The sequence below is a fragment of the Petaurus breviceps genome, unplaced genomic scaffold (genome assembly GCF_028583685.1).
Source record: "Petaurus breviceps papuanus isolate PSGF00001 unplaced genomic scaffold, PetGlider_PUasm1.0 38, whole genome shotgun sequence".
NCBI lineage: Eukaryota > Metazoa > Chordata > Mammalia > Diprotodontia > Petauridae > Petaurus > Petaurus breviceps.
Window position 1 is genome coordinate 25,515,499 of NW_027186304.1, and position 26,814 is coordinate 25,542,312.

General features: G+C 37.5%; 1 protein-coding gene across 1 annotated transcript in view; it reads right to left on the reverse strand.

Annotated features, from left to right (window-relative positions):
* Positions 1–26,814, reverse strand: part of PTPRM (protein tyrosine phosphatase receptor type M) — a 1,041,338-nt gene that overhangs the window by 787,255 nt on the left and 227,269 nt on the right. Inside the window, exon 2 of the mRNA XM_069099664.1 lies at positions 3,070–3,189. Coding sequence (XP_068955765.1) covers positions 3,070–3,189 — 120 coding nt within the window. The remainder of the gene's footprint in view (positions 1–3,069; positions 3,190–26,814) is intronic.

Sequence of the window (26,814 nt, forward strand, 5' to 3'; positions counted from 1 at the left end):
AGAGAGAGAGAGAGAGAGAGAGAGAGAGAGAGAGAATTGCTCAGGGCCAGTTGGAACTGCCCAGGACTTTTGAGAACTGCCACTCAGAGCTGCTGACAACTGATGAGGCATGACTGTGGTGCTAGTATTTTTTTCTGTCTGTTTTGATGTTACTTGGCCAGATTTATCTGCTGGTAAAGGACAGTGCTGTTGTTGCAGAGGTCCTGGAACCTTACTGTTGGTTAAGAAGCCCTGAAGGAGGATTTTCTTGTTGTATGTTTACAGAAATAGTGAAGCAGGGTGTTGCTGATGTTTTCAGGGGTCCTGAGGCTGTTCTGCAGGCAGAGAGTGAATTGATGAGGACACTGGCAATGTATATTGTGGCTTTGTTAAGCTTTGTCTCCCCAGGAACAGAGATTGCTGCGAACTTGCCTAGGGTCAGGATGAAGAAAAGACCTCTCCTTGGGTATTGAATGCTGTGATGATATCTTAACCTTGCTGTGGATCAGGGGTAGATGGCCTTTGTTCTCTCCACTGCCCCTTTGGGAGGGTGCTTGGTGGTGATGGATTGTAATTCAGTTGTGATCTAGGGGTGGAAAACTCTTGACTTTTATACTCTCTGACAGACCAAATGAATATGCTTTGTTTATGATTGGAAACTAATCTCCAGTTGAATAGAGAGAAGATTTTGTGATTGACTAAATGAATGTACTTTCCAGGGGTGGAGAAATTGAGAACTTACTAAATGACTGAGTTACCCTGTATTTTGATATTGATTTTCTGTGAATGTTTTTTTACCTTAATCTGTCACTGAATAAATGGAGTTTGCCATTCTCATAATCTGAACTTGGAAGTTGCTTCTGCTTAGCATTATAGATATATTCCAGTCATGACCTCAGGAACCCCTTTCTGACTTGGCATTTCTCTCATCATATATTCTTAATCAGTCTCCATGCCCTACTAATAATATCTTCATAATCTCCCTCATCCCTCCCAATCCTTTCCACTCATACTATGACAACATTAATACAAGTCCCCATCTTTTCAAAGCTAAACTATCAGTCTCTTAACCAGTTGACTGTTGGTTCTCCATTACCTCTCTTCCCTCTCCAGTCTGTCTTTCACAATAAAACTAGAGCCAAGGCCATGCACTGCATCCCAGGCCATTACCAGTTGTCCTGACTGTTTTCATGCCCCTAGACTTTGATGACTCTGAAAGAGAGAGTGAGGCTGATGACTTTGCCCAACTAAGCCTCACTTGAATCCCATTCATGCTCAAGTCAAGGGATCATCCCACATTGCGACTGGTCCTCTTTAAAAATGAAAGATGAACAAGACAATGCAGAAGGAATTGTCCTAATGTATTGCTTTGATGCTGCTGCTCTATTCAAAGCTATTAGTAATTACCAACTGTCTATACAAAAAATATGTACTCATGATCCTGGCATTCTATAAAGTAACATGACTTCCAATCTCCTTTCACAATATACTCTTTTAGATACTCCATGTTCTAGTCAGACTGTATTACTAATTGTACTATTCTGTTTCATAGTCTCATTCTGCTCTGTTTCATCTCTATTTTCTATTTTCTCATGTCATCCATGTCTGGAATGGTTCTTTCCCTTCATTTTAGTCTTTTCCCATTCCTATTCCATTTTCCAACTCATATGGCACCTCCTATCCCAATTCCCAAAGCCAGAGTGTTGTCTTCCACACCAAATTACCCACAGAGCTTTGCCAGAACCTTTCATTCTTTTTTTATTTCACTTACCATTGTATCAAAACTATAAGTATAAAGATGCCTTTCCTTTATCTTGTATTATAAGTTCTTTAGGAGCCGAGTATACATCTTTGCATCTATAAATATTTGATAAATGTTTGTTGAATTGATCTCTTAAAGTAGGTAATTCCAAAAACTTCATCATTAGCTTTTTTTCCTCCCTTCTCTTTTCCACTACATTCATTCCCAACACTTCATTAATCATCTCTAAGCAAATGATTCCCAAATATATAATTCCTTTTCTGCCTTTTCTCAGAAACTACAATTTATAATCTAAGTATCTACAGAACATTTCTCCTTAGGTATTCCATCAATATTGCAAAAGTCAACATGTGCAAAACCAAATTTTCATCATCTACCCCAAACCTGTTCCTTGTTCTGGCTTCCTATCTAGTCATGCATGCTACTATATGGTATCTTTTGTTTGTTTATTTGTTTTTTTCCCTCTTTCCCTGACCTTTCATATGCAATTTATTACCAAATCTAAGGTTTTTGTCTGTTTTTTTTTACCTCTGCAATTTCTCTCACACCAATCTTCAAAATGTTTTCCCACGTCACTGACATTATTCCAGGCCTACCTTACCACCCATCTCTGGATTATTGCAAGTAGCCAGTCCCACCCCTATTCTCTTCTCATCCTTCACATTGATACTATATTTATAGGCCTCATGTACAATTCAGATCATGTCACACCTTGGCTTAAAAGAAAGAGAAAAATAAAAATCAATGAATGCTTCAAAAAGGGCTAAAAACCAAAACTGAACAAAATGAAATCACCACCAAAAGAATGATACTGACAGTTACACTGACCTGTTGTTACTTTCACAGTGCTTTGCAAAGATCTCATTTAATCTTCATTAACATCTCCATAATTATCATCCCCATTTCACAAACACAAGAAAGAAAATTTAAATTATATCCACAAGGCACCATATTTCTCGCTCCTTAATCCAGTGTGCCAACTACCCTTATCAAAATTGTTGTCAATATTGCTCTGATAGCTACTATTGCGCCTTTCCTACCTAGTATCTTCCCTACAAGTGAACATGGTGCTACTTCAAAGATAATAGGGACCTCAACTAGGAAGGATAAGAAGGAGATATTAAGTTATAATAAATCCAATGTCATAAAAAGGAATTATGCTCTGTTCCATTTTCATCAGCTGACCAGTACCATCCATTTCTCACATCTATTTTCCAAAACTGTCATTCATTCAACAACTATCTATACTAAATAGATCTGGAGAGTAGAAAGATATCAACAGCTACCCTTATTTTTAAGGAATAGTAAAACCAAAGTTTATAACAAACCTGATGGCATCCATGGATCAGAAGGCTTTGTCAATGTGTTCACCCATTCCCAGTCAAAGTCATCGTCCTTACCCTGGCTGTATCCACATGTGGTAAATGGCTCATCAAATGAGCAACCACCTGAAGATTAAAAATAAAAAGCATTAGAAGATAGAAGACAGATCCTGCCCAATATAAAGAGAGGGAATTATAGGGTTCCCAAACCGCCAACTTGATGCTAAACTGAATTTGCTTTGGTCTCTGGTTACAAATTATGGGCTTCAACACTTCTACACCTGTGATTAAAAAAAAAGCAGCTGTAAATTTGCTCCTATACCCTTAAAAATGTTTCCTCATGAAGAGAAGTTGGTATGGGAATGTGCCAATTACAATTAAGACCTTTTAAAAAAAAGCAGATGTAAAACTGGCATTTCCCCAGGTTTACAGAACTGGGAAGCAACTATGATGTCGAATTTATAAACTGACATTGCCCCATAAATTTTCTAAGACATTTCAATGTAAGAGAATGATTACAGCTTGTCCAAACCAAATTAAATAATTCGGGGAAATGATATCAGCAGGTATGTCAGGGTTGGTGCAAGGCAATAATGTAGGGTAATAAGGTGATTCTTTATAACCAACTGCCCACATATGTATTCTGAGAAATATTTTCTGCAAAATGATCCTCAATCTGTTACTGAAATGACTTCACATAAAATATTCAGCAACCTGATATTTCAAAATCAAAATAAATTATTTTAAATTCGCAGTTATAAATAAAACCAATTAATACATAAAAGGTAGAAGCCATCTTATGAATAAGAGTAGAAATAAGGTTAAAATGTGCTTAAGTCTAGGTCTAAATATATAACTATGCATCTAGAAGGCAGAGAATTTCTTTTAAAACACTAGTATATAGAGGCCAACTCAGATATTTCAGCTTCCCTGAAACTGCTCACATTTATGACATCCACCCCCTGATTCTCACATCTTCTAAACTATGCTCTTACCTAGGTTAATATGCATAGGACCTATAATTTTGGGGGGAAAGGGACATCCATCTTTAACAAAGTTTCTTAACATTTTTTTGTATCATGGATATCTTTGGCAATCTGGTGAAGTTTACAGATGCCTTCTCAGAATAATGTTTTAGTTACATAAAATAAAATATGGAGGGAGGGCATAAGAGGGGGGGGTGATAGAAGGGAGGGCAGACAGGGGAAGGGATAATCAGAATGCACACCATCTCAGGGGTAGGGGTAGGGGAGAGATGGGGAGAAAATTTGGGACTCAAAATCTTGTGGAAACAAATGTTGAAAATTAAAAATTAATTAATTAAAAACAAAATAAAGTATATTGCATTGTAAAGAAAACCAATTTTCCTGAAAGAGTTATCAAAATAAAAGCATCTTAATGGAATTCAGATTAAGAAGGTTTGGTCCATAAATGACAATGTTATATAGTTGTTTCAGGGAAATTAAGCAATTGACTATGATTTCACAACTGAGGAAGGGGTATTATTTGAATCCAGATCTTCCTAACTGGAGACTACAATATGGTAAAATGGAAAGATCACTGGAATGTGGAGTCCAAAGACCAAGTTCTAATCTGGCCTATGTCTATGTACCTATCTCCTCATCTGCACAATGAGAGGATTGTGCTACATAGCTTTTAAGATGCCTTCAAGGTCTACAATTATGATCTTATAATCCTGACAAAAAGGTCACAAACTCTCTTGCAACTCAATTTTCTCATTTGGAAAATGTTAAACCTACTTAGCACTATTAAATAATTTGGTAAAACTCCAAGTCTTTCCACTAAGCCACATTGCCTTTCATCTATCTTAAGACTGAAAAAGAAAACAATACCCACATAATATATATGTCTCTGTTGTGTTTGGTTCCCTCAAAGTTCAGGTCATGAGATGGAACACTAGCTTTAAGATTTTTTTTCACACTTCAAATATCGCATGGATAATTTTACAGTAACAGTAATATCCTTTTAAGACCAACTTTGAGCAAATAAGTCATGTTGATTATTATAAATACCCAAATTAGCTACAAATGGCATATGAAAGAAGATCCTATTTGCATCCAGAGAAAGAACTAATAAATAGAAAAATGTAAATAATTAATTTACATATATATCCATATATATTTGTGTCTAAAGGTAGCCACTTTTAGGGTGGGGAAGAGGGAAGGAAGAAAGAAAAGAAAAAAAATGTATACAATAACTTTGTTATACATTTAAAAGGAGTATCAAGTTGTACATAATAAATTTACAGTTTTGTATGCAATCATCTTTTTTATTATACTATATCATAGAAATTCTTATTTTATTCTGTAAATTAAGAATGAAATAAATTAATTTTTAAAAAAACATGGAAATTTAGAGTTAGAAGAGACTTTTATAATTATCTACTTCCTTGTCAATGCAGGACATCCCTGTCACTTCTATAATACCCTAACTAGGATGTTATTCAGATTCTGCTTGAATGCTTTTTTTCATTTTATTATTGAATACCTATTCCATTGTTGTGTATCTATAATTGTTAGAAATACTCTCCCTGGAGCAGGCCAAAATCTGTCCTTTAAAATTCTACTCTTTAGATCCAGTTCTGCCCTCTGGAGATGCGTGGTAATGTCAACTTCTTTCGCATAACAACCTTCCAAGTATTTAAAAACAGTTAAAATATCTCTCTATAAATTCTCCATTTCAAGCTACACAACCCTAATTTCCTCATTCTTCCTCTTACGATGTCTCACCAGGATGATTTCACTCCTGTACATAGGTACTCTCTAATTTTTCAATGGCACTCTTAAAACATGGCACCCAAAGCAAAACAACCTATTTCAGAAAGCACGTGTTTGGTATAGAGTATAGCTGAACAAAAGGAGGCCACGGAGTAGAATGGAAAGAGAAACAATGGCCTCTCAAAGTAAGAGGACGTGAATTCAAAGGTCACATGGTTGCTACCTTGAGCATCATCTATAAAATGCAGAGGACTGGCCCAGGGAAAACCTTCCCACTTTAGATTTACCCTATGAGCCTCTTAATTCTTCACTGATCTACATACAATAACTCTGCTAATGCCGCCTGAAATTATTTTAGCTTTTTTTTTTAGCAGCTGTATGACCCAGCATGTCCATAAATGAACATACAGTCAACTAAAAACTCTGAACTAGTTCATCTTTCTGGTTTATAAAAATTTTTTTGTATGCTTATCTGCATACCTCCTAACTTTGTACCATCCACAGATTTGATAAGCTTGCCTTCATCTTCATTCGAATGACTGACAAAAATGTTAACCAGGGCAGGGCCAAGGACAAAGGCAAGTAATTTCATACTGTTTTAAATTGTGTTCCATAGCTTGGTAGCTTTGTCTTTTTCATTAGCTTGAGGCATGCCAATGAAATTAGCACCACTGGACACTGGTAGTCTGCTACACTCTCAATAGTACTCGTCTCAATTAAACATCCCACTGGGAACCAAAAACTCATTAAAGAAGATATACCACTAAATTCAATATTTCACCCTGACAACCTGAGACGATTTATTTTTCTTTCTCACTCAAAGCCTAATAAATAAAGATGCTTACGTTTGTTTACAGCAGGTTAAAATTCAACCTCTCCATTTATTTCTGGTGAAAATGTTAGAAAAAAGTATCAAAACATTGATAAGAAACTTCTAGAGTTTGCATAACATGATTTCTATGAAGAAAGCACCTGTACTACATCAGGTACAGACCAAAACAGAAGGGGTCTAGACTCAGAATGTTCAACAAGGAGATTATCACCACAGACAAAGGGCAGGAAGGGCCCCTGTGCTAGAAGCAGTTATCACTTTGATAGAATTCCCTTCGTGCAAGAGGAAGCCGTAGGGAACCAAAGATGAACTGGAGGATTGCTAAAGATTTGGTTTACAAAATAACTGCTGTTGACAAAGATATGCACAAATAAAAATGCAATAGCATGCATGGGCTGACAGGGAACTCAGGGAGACTAATAAAGTTCAGGAACAACTATACAATTCTCCTATTACACAAAGGTCTTTTTATCACTTGAAAAGGAACATAAAAAACATGAGATGGTTCTTTCTGGACTCAAGTCTAAGTACAGAGGTACTGGAAAAAGGAAGAATCTATGAATTTCATATTATTCTGGGATATTTTCTTCCTTACACAGACCAATTTGCCAAGTTGCCTTCATCTAATAGATCAGGAATGGGTAAGAAAGCAAAAGATGACTTAGTACTCAAAGAAAAAAAATGAGTTAACTGTTAAAGCTGTTATAGCATTGGAAGAGCCAAAGAAGGGGGTTGATTTTTTTTTTTCATTTTTAAGCCTTTCTTTGAATAAGAATCTTCCATCACTTTTTTGGAGTTCATTTTATGAACTAGGACAGGAATTCTGAAACATTTTGGTGCCATGAACCCCTTTGGCAATCTGGTGAAGCCCATGGAGAAGCCCCTCTGCAGAATAATGCTTTTTAACGCACATAATACATAGGATTAGAAAGAAAATCAAACATATTGAAATATAATTATCAAAATATTTTTAAGTTTTTCATTTTTGTATTTTAAGTTTATGGACCCCAGTAAAGAACCCCTGAACTACAGGATCTGTGTGAATGAAGCTCAGAAGAGACTTTATTCACATGTATGAGGGGGTGCATACCAAGAGAAAATATGATAAATAAGCAGTTTCTTCCAGCAGACATTGCAGGACCAAAGGAGAAAACGGGCAGGAAACAAAACAATGATGAGACTGTGGAACAAACCATTCACAAGGCATAGCTTCTTTGACTTTATTTCTTTCATTATTTTTTTTATTCATTGCTTTAGCTTAATGAGATAGTATGCATGGATAGGAACAGGCAAACAACTGAACAAGGTTCCCCTTAAATCTTTCTCTCATCTACCTGCTCTCCCACCATGCTACAGTAAAATTCCTCTATAAAACCAGAAATTAAACTCATAGATAACATAGCATTGTTTCTATGTGAGGATGGTGTAATTTCACCAAGAAAATTTTGGTCAAGATACAAGGGAATATTACCCCAAATGTTGCCAAAAATTAGGGAGAGAACCGCTTTCATAATAGCTTAACATCATACTAGCAGTTCCTTCTCATGGCTTGTGGGGGAACAAGTAGAAAGAGGCTGGGAAAATAACAATTCTTGGACACAGCAAGGTTTCGGGATTATTCATGTCTTCTTGCACATTGCTCCCCTCCATGAACTCTACGGCTCAACAAAACTAGTCTTCTTGATATTGGTTACACACAACACAGAATTTCCCATCTCCGCGCCTTTGCACTGGAATACTTGTAATTCTTTTCCTTCTTATCTCTACATCTTAGACTTCGGGTTTCCTTCAGGCCTCAGCTCAATGGCTTCTTCTTTCAGGAAGCCCTTCCTGGCAATCCCAGTTGCCAGCACTTTCCTCTCCAAGGTCAGCTTTCATCTATCCTGGGGATAGAACTACCCGGTACTCTTAACATTGCTGACTACCCTCTTCTTCTGGATATTCTCTTCTCTAGGTTTCCATGACACTACTCTCTCTTGGTTCACTCATACCTATCAGACCACTCCTTCTTAGTCATCAGTCACATATTATGCCCACTAATTTTAGATGCTCCCCAAGTTTCTGTCCTGAGCTCTTTTCTTTTCTGTCTCTATTCTTGAATCTCATCAGCCCTTATGGAGCTAACTATAAGTCCTCTCCAGATGACTCTAAGATGTACATATTAAACCTCAGTGTCTTCCCCAAGCTTTAGTCTTGGATCACCAATCGATTAGTGGACATTCCAAAATGATGTCCCAGACAAGGGCAGCAGGACAAAAGCTAAATTCATTATCTCCTCCTTCCCCTGGTCCTAAACTCTTCAATATTTCTGTTGAAGGCACCATCATCATTTTAGGGTGTTTGGTTTGTTATCTCAGCATTATTATCTTCCATTCATTTCTCTCCCTTAACCCAATCAGTTGTCAGAATCTCGCCATTTTCATCTCTACAATTATCTGTCATATCCAACTCTTAAGGGAAGAACTGACCATATGACTCCTATTCAATCAACTCCAGTGGTCTCCTGTAATCTCTAATATTAAATATAAACTCCTCTGTTTAGCTTTCAATGTCTTACACAACCTGGTCCCAATTTATTTTACTAGCCTCCCTGGACATTATTCCCTCTTTCATTGTCTGTGATCTAGCCAAATTGGCCTTTTCTATTTTCTGCATTCATGCCTTTATGTTTCTTGTCTCTGGGCCTTTGTAATGGCTGTCCCCCAAACCTGGAATGAACTGACATCCCACCTCTTATGGTCTCTCTTCCTTTAAGATGAAGCTGACACATTTTCCCCATGAATCCTTTCTGCGCTCCTTCTCAACTGCTAATGTCCTCCCATACCAATTGCTTTATAGTTAATTACTTTAAGTGTGACTATATTTATGAACTTAATATTTATATTCTATATATTTTATGCACCTTTATTGTCTCTATTATTAGAAAATAGACCTGGGGTGGCTAGGTGGCACAGTGAATAGAGCACCAGCCCTGGAGCCAGGAAGACCTGAGTTCAAATCCGGCCTCAGACGCTTAACACTTACTAGCCATGTAACCTTGGGCAAGTTGCTTAACCCCAATTGCCAAAAAGAAAAACAAAAGGAAAAAAAAGGAAAATAGACCTTTTGCATGTATAGAATGCTTCATCCTTTGAGCACTTGTATACCCAGTGCATGGCACATAAAAATTACTTAATAAATTCCTGTTGACTGATGGATCAATGCTCCCATAGATTTAATTTCCATGTCTATGCTGATAATTGTCAAATCTGCCTATCCTGGACCAACCTCTCTACTGAACTCCAGTCTCTTATCTCCTATTGCCTTTTAGACATCTTGAACTGAATATAGTAGACCGTCTTAAACTCAACATGTCTACAATCAAACTCACTATCTTTTCTACTAAAACCTTTCCCCTCCCCACCTCCCAACTTCCCTATTTTGGTAAAGAGCTACACCATCATCTCAGTCCTTCAGGCTCTCAACGCGGGGATCATCCCAGACTCCTCGTAATCTTTTACCCCCTATACAATCTGGGGCCTCGACCTATTGATTTCACCTTTGCAACCTCTCTCAAACAGATTCCCTTCTCTCTTTCTGACACTGTCACCCCTCTACTGCAGGCACTTATCACCTCATACCTGGACTATTGTAACAGTATCCTTGGTTCTGCCTGCCTCAGCCTATACTCACTCCATTCTCCCCATTCCAATCCAATCCAGATTGGTTTGCTTGTTGTATCCCCTCATTAGACTCTGAGCTCCTTGAGAGTAAGACTCTTAGTTTTTTCCTCATTTTGCATCCCCAATACTTAATACATTATATGGCATATTTTTGTTCAGTTGTGTTCAGATTTGAACTCGTGAAAATGAATCTTCCTTATCCCAAACCCGGTGCTCTACTCATTAGCCACCTGGAAAATAGTAGGTACATAATCAATGCTTATTGATTGACTGAAAATTATTATTCAACAATTCATATATTGACACATCTTACTATTTTCCTCATCTTAAGTACACTGTGAACTCAATAAATCTAAAGATTGTAACACCAACAACTCTTGAAATATAAGATAAAAATACTTCAAATCATAGGATTGTGGAATCAGAGGTCTAGAAATGGAAGGGCTCTCAGAAGCATTCTAGCCTACCCCCTCATTTTACAGATGAGAGAGATGTAGTGACTTCCTTTGGCCTTCTGCAGTTTAAACTATCCTGTGTGCACTCATCAGTCCTACTTCCTAGTTACAGGCACAGCCTTTTAAAAGTAATTTTGTAAAAATAAAAGATGTTATTCCCTATGAGGTTTTTCTTGAATTTGTTTCATCTGTTCTATATATGAAGCGACCTCATTTAAGACAATCTTCACCGAATGCAATGGGGGATTAATTGGGTTATTCTGTATATAGAGCAAGATCGAGAAATAGTACTGATATTCTGCCTCCCCCAGCCCCACCCAAACATTAGTGGCACACGTTCCATTTTCCTAAAATACACGAAGTTCAGAAGTTAGGAAGTTATTCATTTGTGACAAACTTTAAATTGTGTGTACATGGTTATTAACTAAGTAATTCAAAGAAAGCTTCAAAAGAAACCTAAAAGAAAGAGGAAACTGCTTGAACTGTCCAAAAAAATCCTCCTCAACATAGACACTGCCTTTGTTTTCTAAATCAAACTGACATATACATTTAATTGCTTACCACAACAATAAAAGTATATAATGCCTGTTAAACTCTGAGTACTTCAGTGATGTTTAGTGAATCAGACACTGAGCATTATTGAAATCCTCTTATACGTAATTTAATCTAGCAAAGCAGTTTTCACACATTACACAGACATTAAAATGTCTGAAGCTATACTCTGTTTAAAAAGTGGTGTTTGCAGAAGGATATATTTTCATACAGTTTAAAGAAAATAGGTTGCCTTTTTTCTCAGTTTCTATGCCTTACTGCACATACTGCATATTTTATTTCATATCAATTCACTGACTCCAAATTAAAAAGAAGGGAAAAAAAAAGGGAATGAGTACCATCAAAATAACATCTTTTTTCTTCTCGATCTTGTACTCTTTTTTTATTTTCAGGGAAAATAATTGGTCATCTTCCCACTCCCCAAATTTTATAGGTCTACCATGACAGTATTATACCAGAATTAAAAAAAAATCTTGGGAGCCAGGCAGGAAGACATGCCAATAATCTCTGCTACTCGGAAGGCCAAGGCTAGTGGATTGCTTGAGTTTAGGAGTTCTGAGCTATAGCACATTTAAAGCCAAATAGGTATTTACATTAAACTGGTCACCAATATAGAGATCAAGGCATTGGGAAAGTGAGGGGAGGAGGGGAGAAGAAATGGACAAGGCTGCTAAAGGAGGTCATGAGCCAGCTCAATTTGAAAACAAAGCAGAAAAAAGTTCCTGTGCCAATCAGCAGTGGAATTGATCCCATGAGTATCTATCCACTGAACTTTATCCTGAGTAAGATAGGGAGACTCAATCTTCAAAACTAAATAAATAGATGAACAAATATATTAATTAATAAATAAAAACCTTGCGGCTTAAAGTTCTATACATTGAAGTATAAACGCACTCATCCTCTTCTACAAAGATGCTGCTTCTGACCAGCTGGCTGTAATAATTCATAATCACAGCATCCCAGAACTGAACAGGATGGCTAAAGATTATAGGATCTTAGACTTAGTGCTATGTCATCTTAATGAACTGATAAGGAAAACTGTTATCCACAGATGTGCATACAAAACTTCCTTCTACCTTCTGCACCTCTCCATGGTATCCAGACCTTTTTTCTCTTCTTACAAACAGCATTTATTTGCAGGAAGCATGTCTGCAGTTATGGCTATATTCTCTGACCACAGAGGAGATTTTTCTCCCTGGAAGAATCATTGACCTTCACTGAATATATCAGCGGCATTAGCACCATGCTCTAACATACTAAGCTATATGACCTACTCATGGTGATTGTATGAGATTGCAGAATCTGTATAGATTAGGCAAAACCCAAACTGAATAAACTAACAGTACTATAATTGACTTCATCTCCAAAAAGCACCATCAACTTCATATATGATCTAATCTTTAACTTCAAAGCAAGAAATAAATATTTCAGTGAATCAATTTTATCATCTCCCATTAATGATAAAGGTCAATCTATTTCCCCTTGAGTAATGATTCAGACCTCTTGGGTCTCTAGGGGTACCCTACAACTCTCAATGCAACCATCTGGTAAATATTCAACCAAGAGTAGATTACCAGATAAGGAATCCCAGTAGTAGTTAAGACATAGCTCTGGGATAAAAGATTAGAGTTACAACTTAAAATCATTAATGCATTGATGACAGATACAAATAGAAGGGCGACTGTCTCCCTAAAGTCTAGGAAAAAAGAGTCACAATATAGATAATTTGTCTGTATGCTTCTAGCACTGTCCATTACGGAACCTAATTCTAATTCTTTAGCCAGAAACATATGTGGAGTAGAACACAATACCACAGATGAAACCTCCATAAAAATTATCCCTTGAGAACCTCCAACTTTATTTGCTCTAATTCTATGATTGACATTAAATACACTTGTCTTTTTTTTCTCTTTTCTGCTGAGTAGACCAAAATAGTAGGTAATCTGTACACATCATGTCTGATTATTGGGCCAAACACTGCTTATAAACTAGTTCTTAAAAATATGGTCAGAGCTTCAGAATCAATATTTCTGTCTCTCCTGTCTCTCTCTCCCTTGCTCACTCCCCTTTCTCTCTACTAATTCCTCCCCCTCTTCCTCTTAAATTACCTATCTTTGACTTTTTTCTGGGTCATTAGTTTTTTATATAAAATATTTTATATTTTTCAATCTTTTTCCATTTTTTAATATTTCTTGTCATATCATGATGTCAGTGATTTCTCTTCTAATTTTCAAGAAATCTATTACTTGTTTACCACTTTCTATTCCAGTCAATTTATTCTTCCAATTATTTCCCAAAGAACTCTTATTTTACTCTTTATTGTTTGCTTCCTTTTTCTTCTAGGGCAGTGCTAGTGCTTCTTAACCTGTGTGTGTGGGGGGGGCATAGACCCCTTTGGCAATCTGATGAAGCCTACGGACACCTCAGAATCATGTTTGTTGCCTACATTCGTAATAGAAGGAAATGCTAGATTCAATTAGATATCAGTGAAAATTAAAATGTAATTCCCACCCCCCATCCAAGTTTATGAAGCCCCTGGGATTTATCCACAAATCCTTTAGGAGGTCTAATCCAAATTAAGAATGCTTTTTTTAGAGTATGCTCGTCAAATCTGCAAATGACACAAAGCTTGATGACATAAATGTCACTGTATGACCAAGTCTGGACCCAAAATAATAGATTGGATTGAATCTAAGAAGAAGAAATTCAATATGCAGTACAGTGGATAGAGCACTGGGCCTGGAGTGAGGAAGACTCATCTTCCTGACCTCAAATCAAGCCTAAGACACTAGTTGTATGACCTTGGGCAAGTCACTTAATCCTGTTTTTCTCAGTTTCTTCATCTACAAAATGAGCTAGAAGAGGAAACGGCAGACCACTCCAGTCTTTTCCAAGAAAATCCCAAATGGGTTCACAAAGAGTCACATGCGACTGAACAACAATAAAATCACTTTAATAAAACAAAACAAGATGTAAGATGAGGAAAGCAAGCCTCGTAGTAGTTTTTGAGAGAGACAGAGAGAGAAAGAGAGAGAGACAGAGAGACAGAGAGACAGAGAGAGAGACAGAGAGAGAGAGAGAGAGAGAGAGAGAGAGAGAGAGAGAGAGAGAGAGTGTTCTGCAGGTCCAATAAGTTAGCCGTGAGATGTAGCAACAGAGAAAGTTAATGTAATAGCTACCAGGAATACAAAGGTGATATTCCTACAGTACTCTGCTCTCATCAGACTTCATCTAGAGTACCGTGTTCATTTCTGGGTACCATGGTAAAAAAGATTACTGAGAGCTAGAGAGCGTGCAGAGGACAACCAAGATTGGTTGAAGGGATTTGAGGTGTTTAGGCTGAAGAATCTTCAGGAGAACAAATGATCTTAAATATCTGGAAGGCAGTCACATGTAGGAAGGACTAGATCACTTCTGTTTTGCCCCAAGAGTAGAACCAAGGGCATTGGATGGAAGTTGAAAAGAGACAAATTTAAAATTCATGTGGGGAATGGTGTTCCCCAATAATCAAAGTTTATGAGAGTGGATGGTGCTAGGTTCTATTCTTTAAGAGATCTTCAAGCAGAGCCTGACAATCACTTCCCTTATATGTTCGTCTCATATATCAGACTAGGTGGACACTAAAGTCCTTCCTCAATTTCAAATTTCATGATTGTGTGACTCCTAAACCTATCTTTACCTTTGACTACTCTTTTGAACTCTAGACCCACATTCCCAAATGCTTAAAGGACCTTTTCACCTGCACATTCAACAGGCCTCATAAAGGTTCCATGTATCCTTCTGGTCTATGTAACTAGGAAAAGGCTTATCATTTCCTTTCTCCAAAAACCTGTTCTTCCACCTGATTTCAGTCAGTGGCGCCACTTAATACCTCATGTTCACCAAGGTTTCAAAAATTTGCCTTTGTCTTTTTGTTCTTCCTCAAGTAATAACTCCAACCAAGTCCTATCAATCACACATCTTCAATATATCTTGAATTATCTATCCATTGATCTCTAATCACACTGCTACCACCCTAGCTCAGGTTTCATTACAAAATACCTGAATTTTTGCAATAGACTCCAAATAGCACCTATCCATCTCTACTTGCAATTCCTCCTAATATATTTGTCATACTGTTGCCAGAATAACCTTGCTCATATAAAGATCTAGTCATACCTAGTCCTCCCTACAAAATAAAGCATTTTTATTGACTCCCTACATCCTCCTAAATAAAGCTCAAATTTCATTGCCTTGGAAGGCCTGCTCAAACACTGTACCATCTTTCCCTTTCCACTGTCCAATCTCCTCCCCATCTGGTAACCCTACAGGCATTGCCAGAGACCCCATCTAGTTTACTGTAGCTACATGGACCTTGACCATGCTTCAAATCCTATGAAGCCATCTACCAGTAAATCAAGGTTTCTCTGGGCATCTCATTATTTGCCCTGTAACCTCTTATTCTGGAAACTAATAAAATCAGTACTAATACTGTTATTGAAAGGTTTGATAACATTCTCCTTATGGCTCCATCTATAATTACTTAAGTAAGAGGGGGAACATGAGAGAAGACTTTGTAGGAAGGAGGTTTTAAGATGGAGTTCATTCTGTTTTTTGTTTTGTTTGTTTGTTTGTTTTTGCTTTTTGGAGGGCATTTGGGGTTAAGTGACTTGCCCAAGGTCATGCGGCTAGTTTTTGTGTTAAGTGTCTAAGGTCAAATTTGAACTCAAGTCCTCCTGACTCCAGGGCCTTTGCTCTATTCACTGCACCACCTAGCTGGCCCTGTATAGCAGCAAGCACCCCAAGCGTCCTCAGGGTGGCTGCCCATACAGGTTCTTGGATCTGCTTTGATAAAGAAAAGCAACTCAAAATGGGTTAACAAGCTTACTTTAATCAGTCAAACATATGTATCTTTACCTAGTTCAGGGGAAAAAGGTCAGCACCCCAAACTTCAGAATATACAGACAGAATTATCAACACAGAGAAACAGATCAAGTAGATAGCTTCCAAACTGTCCAAGCATTACATCCATACCAAATCAACATCTGGGTTTTTCAAAGCCGAGGGGGGGGCTCTCAACAATGGCTTCCAAGAATCCAGATCAAATCACAGAACACTTCTCAAAGTGAGTCCCAAAACAAAGCTACACATCAGGGCTTATATAGCCTTCTCCCGGCTCAGAGAATGTAACAACCTTATTGACCCACTGGCCAATCAAAAAGTATCTACTGAAAAACAAGCCTCCCACCCCAGGCTCCAGGTGCACTTTAGCCTAGGGGCAGGGAAGATCTTAAAAATTTACATTCCCATTACACCCTGAGGGAGTTCATTCTGTCCATTAGGCAAAGAAAGGATGGGAGAGATGGAATTTCACATACAATAGGCTAGTCTGGATGGAATACACAATATGAGGAGAGTACCTTGCAATAATCCTAAAAAAGTATGTTGAAGCCAGATTATAGAGGCCTTTAAATGAAAGACTAAAGAATGTATATTTTCTCCTAGAGGCAATAGGGAGCCACTGGAACTTTAGTAACGAATTCAGACCTTCACACCTGGTCCTTATGAATATTAATTTTGCAGCTGTGTGAAGGATGGTTTGGGAAAAAGGATACTTAAAACTGGGAGACCCATTAGAAAGCTATTGCCAAAGTCCATATGAGAGGGATTAAAGTACTGAAAGAGGGTTGTGTGAGGGGGGAAATGAAGTACTATCTAGGAATCCTGGAGCATCAGGCATGGATTAAGAGAGGGAGGGAGAGAAAGCATGGCAGGAGCTCTTTGAAGGTTAAGGAAGCTGAGGCTAGGAGCTGACAAGTGATCAGGCAAGTGAGAAATGCTAGAGCAGGGAGGTTGAAGCCTCCCACAAGACAAATAAATACCTTCTAAGGCCTAGACCTTCAACTAAAACAGCCTTTCCCTTCCAAGTGGAACAGGGGCCATCTTGGTAAAGAGACCATAGTCTATCCTTTCTACCCCTACCCAAGTTCTTTTATGTGGCAAGCTGTAAAAGAACGAATTGGAGTTTATTGTCATGATCAAGGGAAGATGAGTTGGCTTAGTATCTCCTTAGGGAGAGCACCTCTCCCATCCTTCCCCTAGCAACCATCACCACTTTGATGCTCACCATCAACTTTCCACATTGATGCTAAAGCCTGAAATTCCTTCAAAAAGAAACAAATACATCTATTTTCCACTATAGTAAAAGAAAAGAAACTTAAAAAGCACAGCCCTGGTTGAGGTTAGATTTTTTTTGTACAAGTTCCATCCAAAGATGATTTAATCAAATACTGGAGACTGCTAGTTTTCTGTCTAGGAGAAGAGTCAAGTGAAAATAACAATATAACCATAGGTCCTATGTTGGGGATGGGGGAAGTGGAGAAGTGATACAGAAAGAGAAAGCCAGGGATGGAAGACTGACTGAAGACTTTACAATTTTCTTATTTGTACCTAGTTTACCTTCAACTGGACATGGACAAATAGAATCTATAAACAATGGCATTTTTGTCACATAGCTGCCAGTACTAGGGAACTCAGCTCTGAATGATTTACAAAGATGGTTTGTGGAGATGTGTGTGTTTTAATGCAGACAACTTCAAAGAAATGAGTCCCTGGGGATTCTTTTAATCAAGGAATGTCAGTCTACACTGGTCTGTATTTGTACTTTTGTACTTTGTTACAAAATGTCTAGTTTGTGTGCATGCTCACACATGGGCTTGTCTTGACTAAATAAAGTGGAGAAGAAAAAAAAAAAAGAACAGGTAACTCAATGTCAGAAGGTCTGAGTTCAAGTTCCTGCTTGGGTATTTATGAATGAGCAATTATGGGCAAATCATTAATGTCCCTGAGACTCAGATTCCTCTTCTATAAAACTGGGATAATACTACCCTCTCTGCCTCACAGGGTCTTTATGAGGAAAATACCCTATTGACTTTAAAATGTTATATAAACATGATTTGTTACGATTATTACTAACTATATTGTTCTTTTTTTGAGTGCAAAACATAAACGAGCACAGAATCTACATGACTGTTAACTGATAATAATTGTTCTCAAGTAATGATAATACCATTATTTTTTAAAGAAAACAGAAACAAATTCAAAGAATAAAGTGAGAGTACCTCTTCATTCCAATAATGGCCAACTCCCTTGCATCATGTGCACAGGGACTGATGCTGTTGTGGTTACCAACAAGTCATTTTGCTTCACCTGAGACAGCTTCCCCACCCACTATGGTCAGACCACTATTTAGGGGCTGACAAAATAAGCAATAAAAACTCCAACCAATATATGAGTAAATGAGGTATAATACTCATTAAACTCTAGTTTAGAAAGAAGCACAAGTCATTTTTCAATCGCTACGTTTAAACTCTCCAAAATTGATGTGAAAATTCTTGCCTTGGGAGGAACCCAAGTTTCAGTCAATATCATCTTTTTCCCAAATGTGCTATAAATCTCAGAAAGGTGTTTATCATGGAATTGATGACATGACCTTAGCAGTAGAAGGGCAAGATGTGGGACTGTTATTAATAACTCTCAATAAAGACACTCATTATATTTTTATGTATTACTGTCACCAGGATCCAGAACCCCAGGGAGAACTGCACGTTTAATTAGGCCAGAGGAAAAAGTTGCCTTGAAAAGTTCAATATTAACCAATAATGCAGCAAAATCTTAATTTTTGAAAGAAATAAATTCTCTAAGACATCCCTCCCTTTCTCCCACACATTATAAAATCAGACATGCATAGCCCATTTTAAGAAAACACAATATTAAAAAGTTCTGATTCACAAAACAAATTAGGTAGTTATACTTCCATACCTTACAAAGGTATTCTACTCTAGGATTCCTGTCAGCAAGGCATTAAAGAATTTAAACACGACTCCAACAATCACATTGAACTGAAAATATTTTTAGAAATATAGAATTTTAGCACCAGATAGGACCTTGGATATCATGTGGTCTATTATTTTCTTAATTAATCTGACCAAAGAGCAATATTGAGTTTGGGTATTAGTGGAACCCTTAAATTATGGTCTCTAGAAGTCTAAGGATTGGGAATCCTACTAATATAAAATGGACATGGGGAAGGGGGAGAATTTTTTAAATGAAATTGATGATTTAAATATATGTCCATACTTCAAGCTGCCAGAGTTAATAAGTATTTTTGATATAAATAATACCAGATTAAATTAAAATCAGCAATTGGTCTATAGTTTATGATCTTCAAGAATTACCTAGAGTACTTTGAACTATGCCCTCAGTTGCAGAGCTACCAGAAAATCTGAATTCAGGACTTTTTAATCCCTGCAGACTTTTATACACTACAATGTAGTGACATCACGCTGACTCTCAGAGGGAGATAACTAATAAACTTTTCTCATCAAAACCCTATGCACATCATTAAGAACACCAGAGCTCCACATATACATACAACATAGAAAACACTTATCTAGTCTTATTTCACAAATGAAGAAACTAAAGTTTAAAGAGGTTAATAATTAGTTTGCCCAAATTCAAACAGCAAATTAAATGGCAAAGTAAGATCTAGGTCTCCTGCTTCTTTGCATTACACCATGCCTGCCTGAATGTCTTTTAATGTGTATATGCATACCTATACAGTAAAGTGAAATGCATTACATACAGTTTCTTATTACATCAAGGATTCGTTGGGGCGGCCAGGTGGCACAGTAAGAGCGCCAGCCCCAGCATCTGGAGACCCAGGTTTGGTTCTGGCCTCAGATACTTGGCACCCACACAAAATAACTGGCAGTGTAAACCTGATGAAGTTACTTAACCTCAATTGTTTAAAAAAAAAGGATTTGTAACCTAGGGTCCATGAACTTGTTAGATAATTCTGTTTTTAAAGTATATTTATTTTATTTTATGTATTTAAAAACATTATTATGAGGAAGAGGTTCATAGGATTCTTTACTAGACTGCCAAAGGTGTCCATGACATAAAAAAGTTGACAATACTTAGAAATAGATGAGACAGAGAGCGAGACTGAGATACAGACATATAGAGATAGAGACAGAGAATGAGAGAAAGAGAATGAGAGAAAAATATTGACAAAGAAAAACTTTACAAGCTTCCTTGGCATTTTATGCTTCCAAAGAACAGCGACCGTTAACATCACCTCTTAAAACTACTTCTTAAGCTCCTAATGGACCAAAGATTAACACAAGCAAGTTAGTGGCAGAGGTAGGCAATGATTTGAGATTTATTTCCTAAATGGGAGACACCAGAGGAAAATAAATCCCTAGATTCAACCTTCAGTGATTCCACCTGCCAAACAGTTCAATCTCCCCACAGCTATAGCTATTCAGCCAACAGGACTTTTCAAGTAGCCACTGTGTGTTGTAACACATGACAGAAGGCACTTTTTCAGAGAGACAGCAAAGCAATGGTACTGAATGAACTGATGCTTTCATGAGTCTGCATGGGGACTAGACACCTAAAGCAATCACAAGGAACCACTAGGAAAAAAATCCCCCAAAGGCAACCTGTGATCAAAGCTCAGAACCTTCCCTCAGAAGTGACACCCAATACCAGCCTGCTGCTGCCACTAACTGCTTTACTACAAAGGAAACGAATATCAAAGCAGAGAACCAGGTACTGGGTCTACCTTTCCACACAGCAGGGTAAAAACATTACATAGTGTTCTGTAGCAAAATACGCCCCCAAAAAGGAGAGGCTGATGAGGACAGGAGGAATATAAAACTGCCAGAACTCTGGCTACAGAGTATCAAGAAATAGAGCAAATAGTAACATGAGGACAAACGGAAAATCCTACAAAGAATCCCTGGTCTTACTAAATAGTGCCATTTATGCGTGTACAAACGAAACACTGGAGGGAGAACAAGCCTTGGAAAGACCATCACTACAGCAGTCCCTCTAAAAAGCATTAGCTGCTTCAATGTTCAAGTCTCCTCTAAATTGTTAACCTCCTGCAGCATGTGGATTGACCCATGTTTTCTTTTCTTTTTTTTTTTTTTAAAGCAATCGGGGTTAAGTAACTTGCTCAAGGTTACATGGCCAGGTGTTTCTGGGTGGGTGCTAAGTGTCTGAGCCTGGATTCGATCCCAGGTTGTTCTGACACTGGAGCCGGTGCTCTTACTCGCTGTGCTACCTGGCCGCCCCAATGTTTTCTTTTTTAAATGTATTTTGTTTTTAATTTATAGAGTAAAACATGCATTTCCATAAACTAGTATAATAAAAACGTGATTGTACATGAAACTACAAATCTATTATGTACAACTTGCTATTCCTTTTAAATATACAATAAAGTTATCATGTAAATTTCTTTTTTCTTCTCCCCCTCCCCCATCCTACAGAGGGTTACCATTAGACACAAATACGTTTATATACATACATATATATCCCTAAAATTATTCTCTACACATTTCTACTTATCAGTTCTTTCTCTGGATGCAAATAGCATCTTCCTTCATATGTCCTTTGTAATTAATTTGGGTGTTTATAATAGTAAAAAAAAAACTGTGTGAGCAAAAGATAGAAATACAGCTAGAGTTTTATAATGGGAGATTCCTCACAGTTCACTTTTCCACAGCAAACTCTTAATCAAAGGCCATAATCAGAAGTTGAGAAAACCCACAAGCTTTATATTAGTCTCAATTATTCCACAAAGTCCCCCTTCCTCAGTCACTATACTGATTCAATCAGCTGCTAAAGCATTCTAATTAGTTTTCTGCCTCAATCACATACACACCAATGTTCTCCCATATACAGTTAACCACAGTTGCTAATCATATCCCAGGTGCATTATTCTAATTTTCTCCTCTTTGGTTTCCTTTTCCCCTGTTTGACTACTCTTAAATGACTGCTTACCTGTTCTGTGGATGTGTCCATGTGGCTTCCCTCTGCTTCCCACGTGAATAACTTGCTGCTTTCCTCTTTTTAAAGTTCTTTCACATGTAAAACAATGACCTAAGATAACCTAATCTTCATATACACAAGTCTTCTCCTGACTCAGCTGAACCAAAGTTCCTCCCTTTTCCCATCTTCCTACATGTGATCCTGTACCCTCTTGCCCTCTGCAACACAAATGCTCTCTCCCACTGGTCTTGCATTTTCCTCCCTCCAAAAAAGCTCATGTCTGAAACAACAGTTGAATCACTATATGGACTCTGCCATTGTTAGAGGAATCATTATCATTTTTTCTTATATATTTATCTTTAACATTCTTTTAAAATGTTGAGTTCCAGATTCTCAACCTCCTTCCCACTCCTCCTCCACCCACTGAGAAGCTAAACAATATATCAGTTATACATGTGAAATCATGCAAAACATATTTCCATATTAGTCATATTGCAAAACAAAGCAAAAAAAAAATAAAGCAAGAAAATTATACTTCAATTTGCACTCAGAATACATTAGTTCTCTCTTTAGTTGTCTCTTCAGAGGTGAATAGAATTTTTTCTTCATGAATCGTTTGGCATTGTTTAGGATCATTGTATTGATCAGAGTAGCCAAATCTTTCACAGTTCCTGTGTAAAACAGAAATTGAAAGAATCCACCAATCATCTCCTGAAAAATATTCTAAAATGAAAACTCCTAGGAATATTATAGGTAAATTTCAGAGCTCTCAGGTCAAGGAGAAAATATAAGGAGCCAGAAAGAAACAATTAAAATATTGTGGAGGAACAGTCAGGATCACACGAGATTTAGTAGTTTCCACATTAAAGGAGTGGAAGGCTTGGAATATGACATTCCAGAAGGCAAAGGAGGCATCGTGGGCAGAGTGTTGTGCCTAGAGTCAGGAAGATCTGAGTTCAACTCCAGCTTCAGTCAATTACTAGATCTGTGACCCTTGGGTAACTATTTATCTTCTACTTCAGTTTCCTCATCTATAAAATGGGGATAATATTAGCACCTAGCACCAAAGGTTGTTGTGAGGATCAAATAATGATTGCAAAATATCTAGCGCAGTACCTGCTACATAGTAAAGACTACATAAATGTTAATTGTTATTATTAATTACTAAAATTCATCTTATCAGGATTAGGCCAAAGTTTAAAGCTGTTGAGAAAATTTTTGAAATCTAACTCTGTCATTCAACATATTATATGTTATCCATATTATCCAACATATACTGTTGTAACAAGAATTTCACAAGAATATAGCATCTAGGATCCTGGAGGGACAAAATGGTTTTATTTTTATCTCCCCAGTGCCTAGCACCGTGTCTAACACATAATTGACAGCGGATGTATGCTTGCTGACTGAATGATCAATTTATGTCTTCATAAGAATCACTGATGGGCAGCTAGGTAGTACCCTGGATAGAGCAGTATGCTTGGAATCAAGAAGTCTCCTCTATATGAATGTGAATCCAGCTTCAGACACTTACTAGTTGTTATGACCCTGGTCAAGTCACTTAACCCTGTTTGCCCCAGTTTTCTCATCTGTAAAATGAGCTGGAGAAGGAAATGGCAAACTACTTCAGAATCTTTGCCAAGAAAATCCCAAGTGGGGCCATGAAGAATCAGACACAATTGAAATGACTGAATAACGTTAGTCACCAATAAAAATATTTGATAGTAGAAAAAAGCAAAGGCAAACAAACCCTGTGGCGCTCCACAAGAGACCTCTCGAGTCTGAATCTTACCAATCAATGGCTACCCATTCAAAGGGATCCAAATATACCTAACTGTACTGTTATTCAGCCTACATCTCTCTGTCTTGTCCATAAGAATATCAGAAGACTATCAGATGTCCTTCTGAAAATCAGCTGCATCTCTTACATTCTCCTGGTCTACCAATGTAGTAACTTGAGTGCTTTTGATATAATCTGGTCTCTTGAACCAGTAGAACACTATACACTTTTCAAACTGCGCTTTCCTTCTCTACCTATAGAACTAATTGTCAGTGTATAGGGCATGTCCTCTACCTCACTATAAGTTTCAAGAAGGCAGTGAATCTCTCTTGTTTTTGCTGTCTTTCACAATGCCTAACAATGGTTTACACACAATAGGCACTCAATAACTATCTGATGAATGAATATTTAGGGTCTTTCTGCTCTGGTTAGTATAGAATACAACCTTGTACTACGCACGCTTGAGTGCACACATACCATCTAATGAAATTTGTGACTGTAATAGACATCAGAGATGCAACTTTAAAGTTCTAGTTAACATACATTCAACAAGAGATTTTCAAACATTTTCATATGCTTGAAATGTAAGCTTGTCATTTTGAAAAATAAAAATAATAAAAAGTAATACTGCACCATTAAAGATGTATGGGGGAGACTTACAGCATATGAGCCAACAGTTATGTTAGTAATGCCAAAATGAAATAAAATGAGGCAAGTTCAGATAGAAAGAAAAGATGCAAGCGAAGCCAAAATCCCACAGTGCAAGTGGACCACAAATGAAATGATATTCATGCTGCCAAAGGGAACAGAGAATTGCAAATGAAGCCAACGAAAGCCACATGATTTCACCAAAAATATTAGCAAAGTTAGCCAACACTGAATGATATTTGCGAAGATAAAAAAGGGAATTTTAAAGAGAAAAAAATTAATTGTTCATAACTTATCAAAGGTAATCAGATAGTTCTAGTCTGAACGGGATGTTTGCATGCTAATTCATTGTGCTGTTTTTCAATAAGTTTATATTACATGTAAACTTCTGTGAAAGAATGGGCAGAGGGAAAGGATAAAGTCAGATCCAAATCCCAGATCACCTTACCTGTGGTTTTCATTTCTCTCCAATAGACTTCAGTATCTCAGATCTGTCCCAGGACCTTGAGGTCATGAGGTCACTACCACTACCCCTGGCCTCTTAGAGTATTCTGAACTTCTTTTGTGTTCTTTCCTGACCACGTTATTCTTCCTGTACCTTTTCTTCCCTTATTTCAAACAAAGATGAAGGTTGGATTTTTCAAAAGGAACTTTACAAGGAAACTAAGGGAAAGGAAGAATAAAACAAAATACAAATGTTACCTGGAACCTTTCTCTAAGAGACTCCCACAGAGCTTGGGGCTCCTTTAGCTCTTTTTCTTGTTTTTCTTAGCTTATATGCCACTTCCAAAGAAAGATGGGAAAATGAATGCAAAATACCAATGATTTGAATTCTCCACCAGACACAATTTTACAGAATTATTTTATTTTAAAATCAAAGGAAACAAAGCAGGGAACCTTATATGAATAAACAAACCACTCCTTCTAAAGTTATATGTAAATCCAAAGTCAATTATAGCTTGAAATATAAGGATTTAGTCAGGTAGAAAAGTCTGTCACTTCCTCCTGCTGGAGGTGAGGGAAGGGTTCCTTCTCTTTATCCAGGTTTTTGACATTTCTCCTTTCTCCTGCATACGTCCATAGCAAAACTATTCAATCCTGGTACTTTCTCATCTTTTGGATACAGAATGGTAAAAATGGAGAGAATCTCGTGGAGTGTAAATCATAGGACCTGGGTTCAAATTTTGACTCTACTGCTTAACACCTGTTTGATATTGCACGAGTTCCTTAAACTCTGTTCTATTTCCTCATCTGTAAAGTGAGGGGTTGGATTAGAAGACCTTTAACATCCTTTCCAGCTCTAAATCCTGTCATTCTACATACAACCTGCCCCTGGCCTCTTAGCATACTCAGGATAGGGGCAAACCCACAAAAATTACTCTTTTTGCCTCCTTGGTACCCTTCCTCTCATCTCTGGCTTTCTCCTCCAACTTCTTGCCTTCCCTCTGACCTCTACCAGTTTTGCTGCTACATATTATCAATGGACTTAAACTGTTAATTCAATTTGACTCCATTTAATAAATATTTATTAAGCACCAGCCTAATAATGTTTGAGGCACTGTGTTAACAGTCTCTCAAAGCCAGCATGGGGCAAACTAGGAAGAAAAGGTTACACACAGGACAAGTTCATATGGTATGCAAATCTTGGCCTAAAATAATCTAGCTATAGGTTAACTTGGCTAAAAACTCAGTGAAACACAATTTGCCTTTACTTCTGTTCTTTGCCTCAGTTCTAGGTTAGGACCCTGACTCAAGAGGGCCATTTGTTGTCTGGGCACAAAGATTTCTCCCCTGTGGGCTTCCATGCCATCTGTCACTGACATTGTGGGCACCTTCATTACCATCTCCTGAATGTCTTTATACTAACACTTTATACAGTCTCTGATACTGCTCAGACAAGGAGCGTTCTTGCCCCTGATCTATTTCTCTCTCTGCCTGGGTCAATACGCCTGAAGCATACTTACTGGTCATTTGTTAAGTTTGGGTCTAGCCTTGGGTGAAGCTCAGTTCTCTCATCTATTGATGCCACTACTCTAGGGAGAGGCTTGGCAGTCCATATGGCCTCTGATTTAATTCAATTCAATTCAACAAGCATTTAGTTGGCAACTACTCTGTGTCAGGAATTGAGACAGTTACTAGGAATACAAACACAAGTTTGTCTTTTACTCTGTATAATCCCTTTGAACATGCTTTACTCAGAACTGACCGTGCTACCCACCTACACATACATATACTCTCGCTCAAACACAGACCTACATTCCATTCC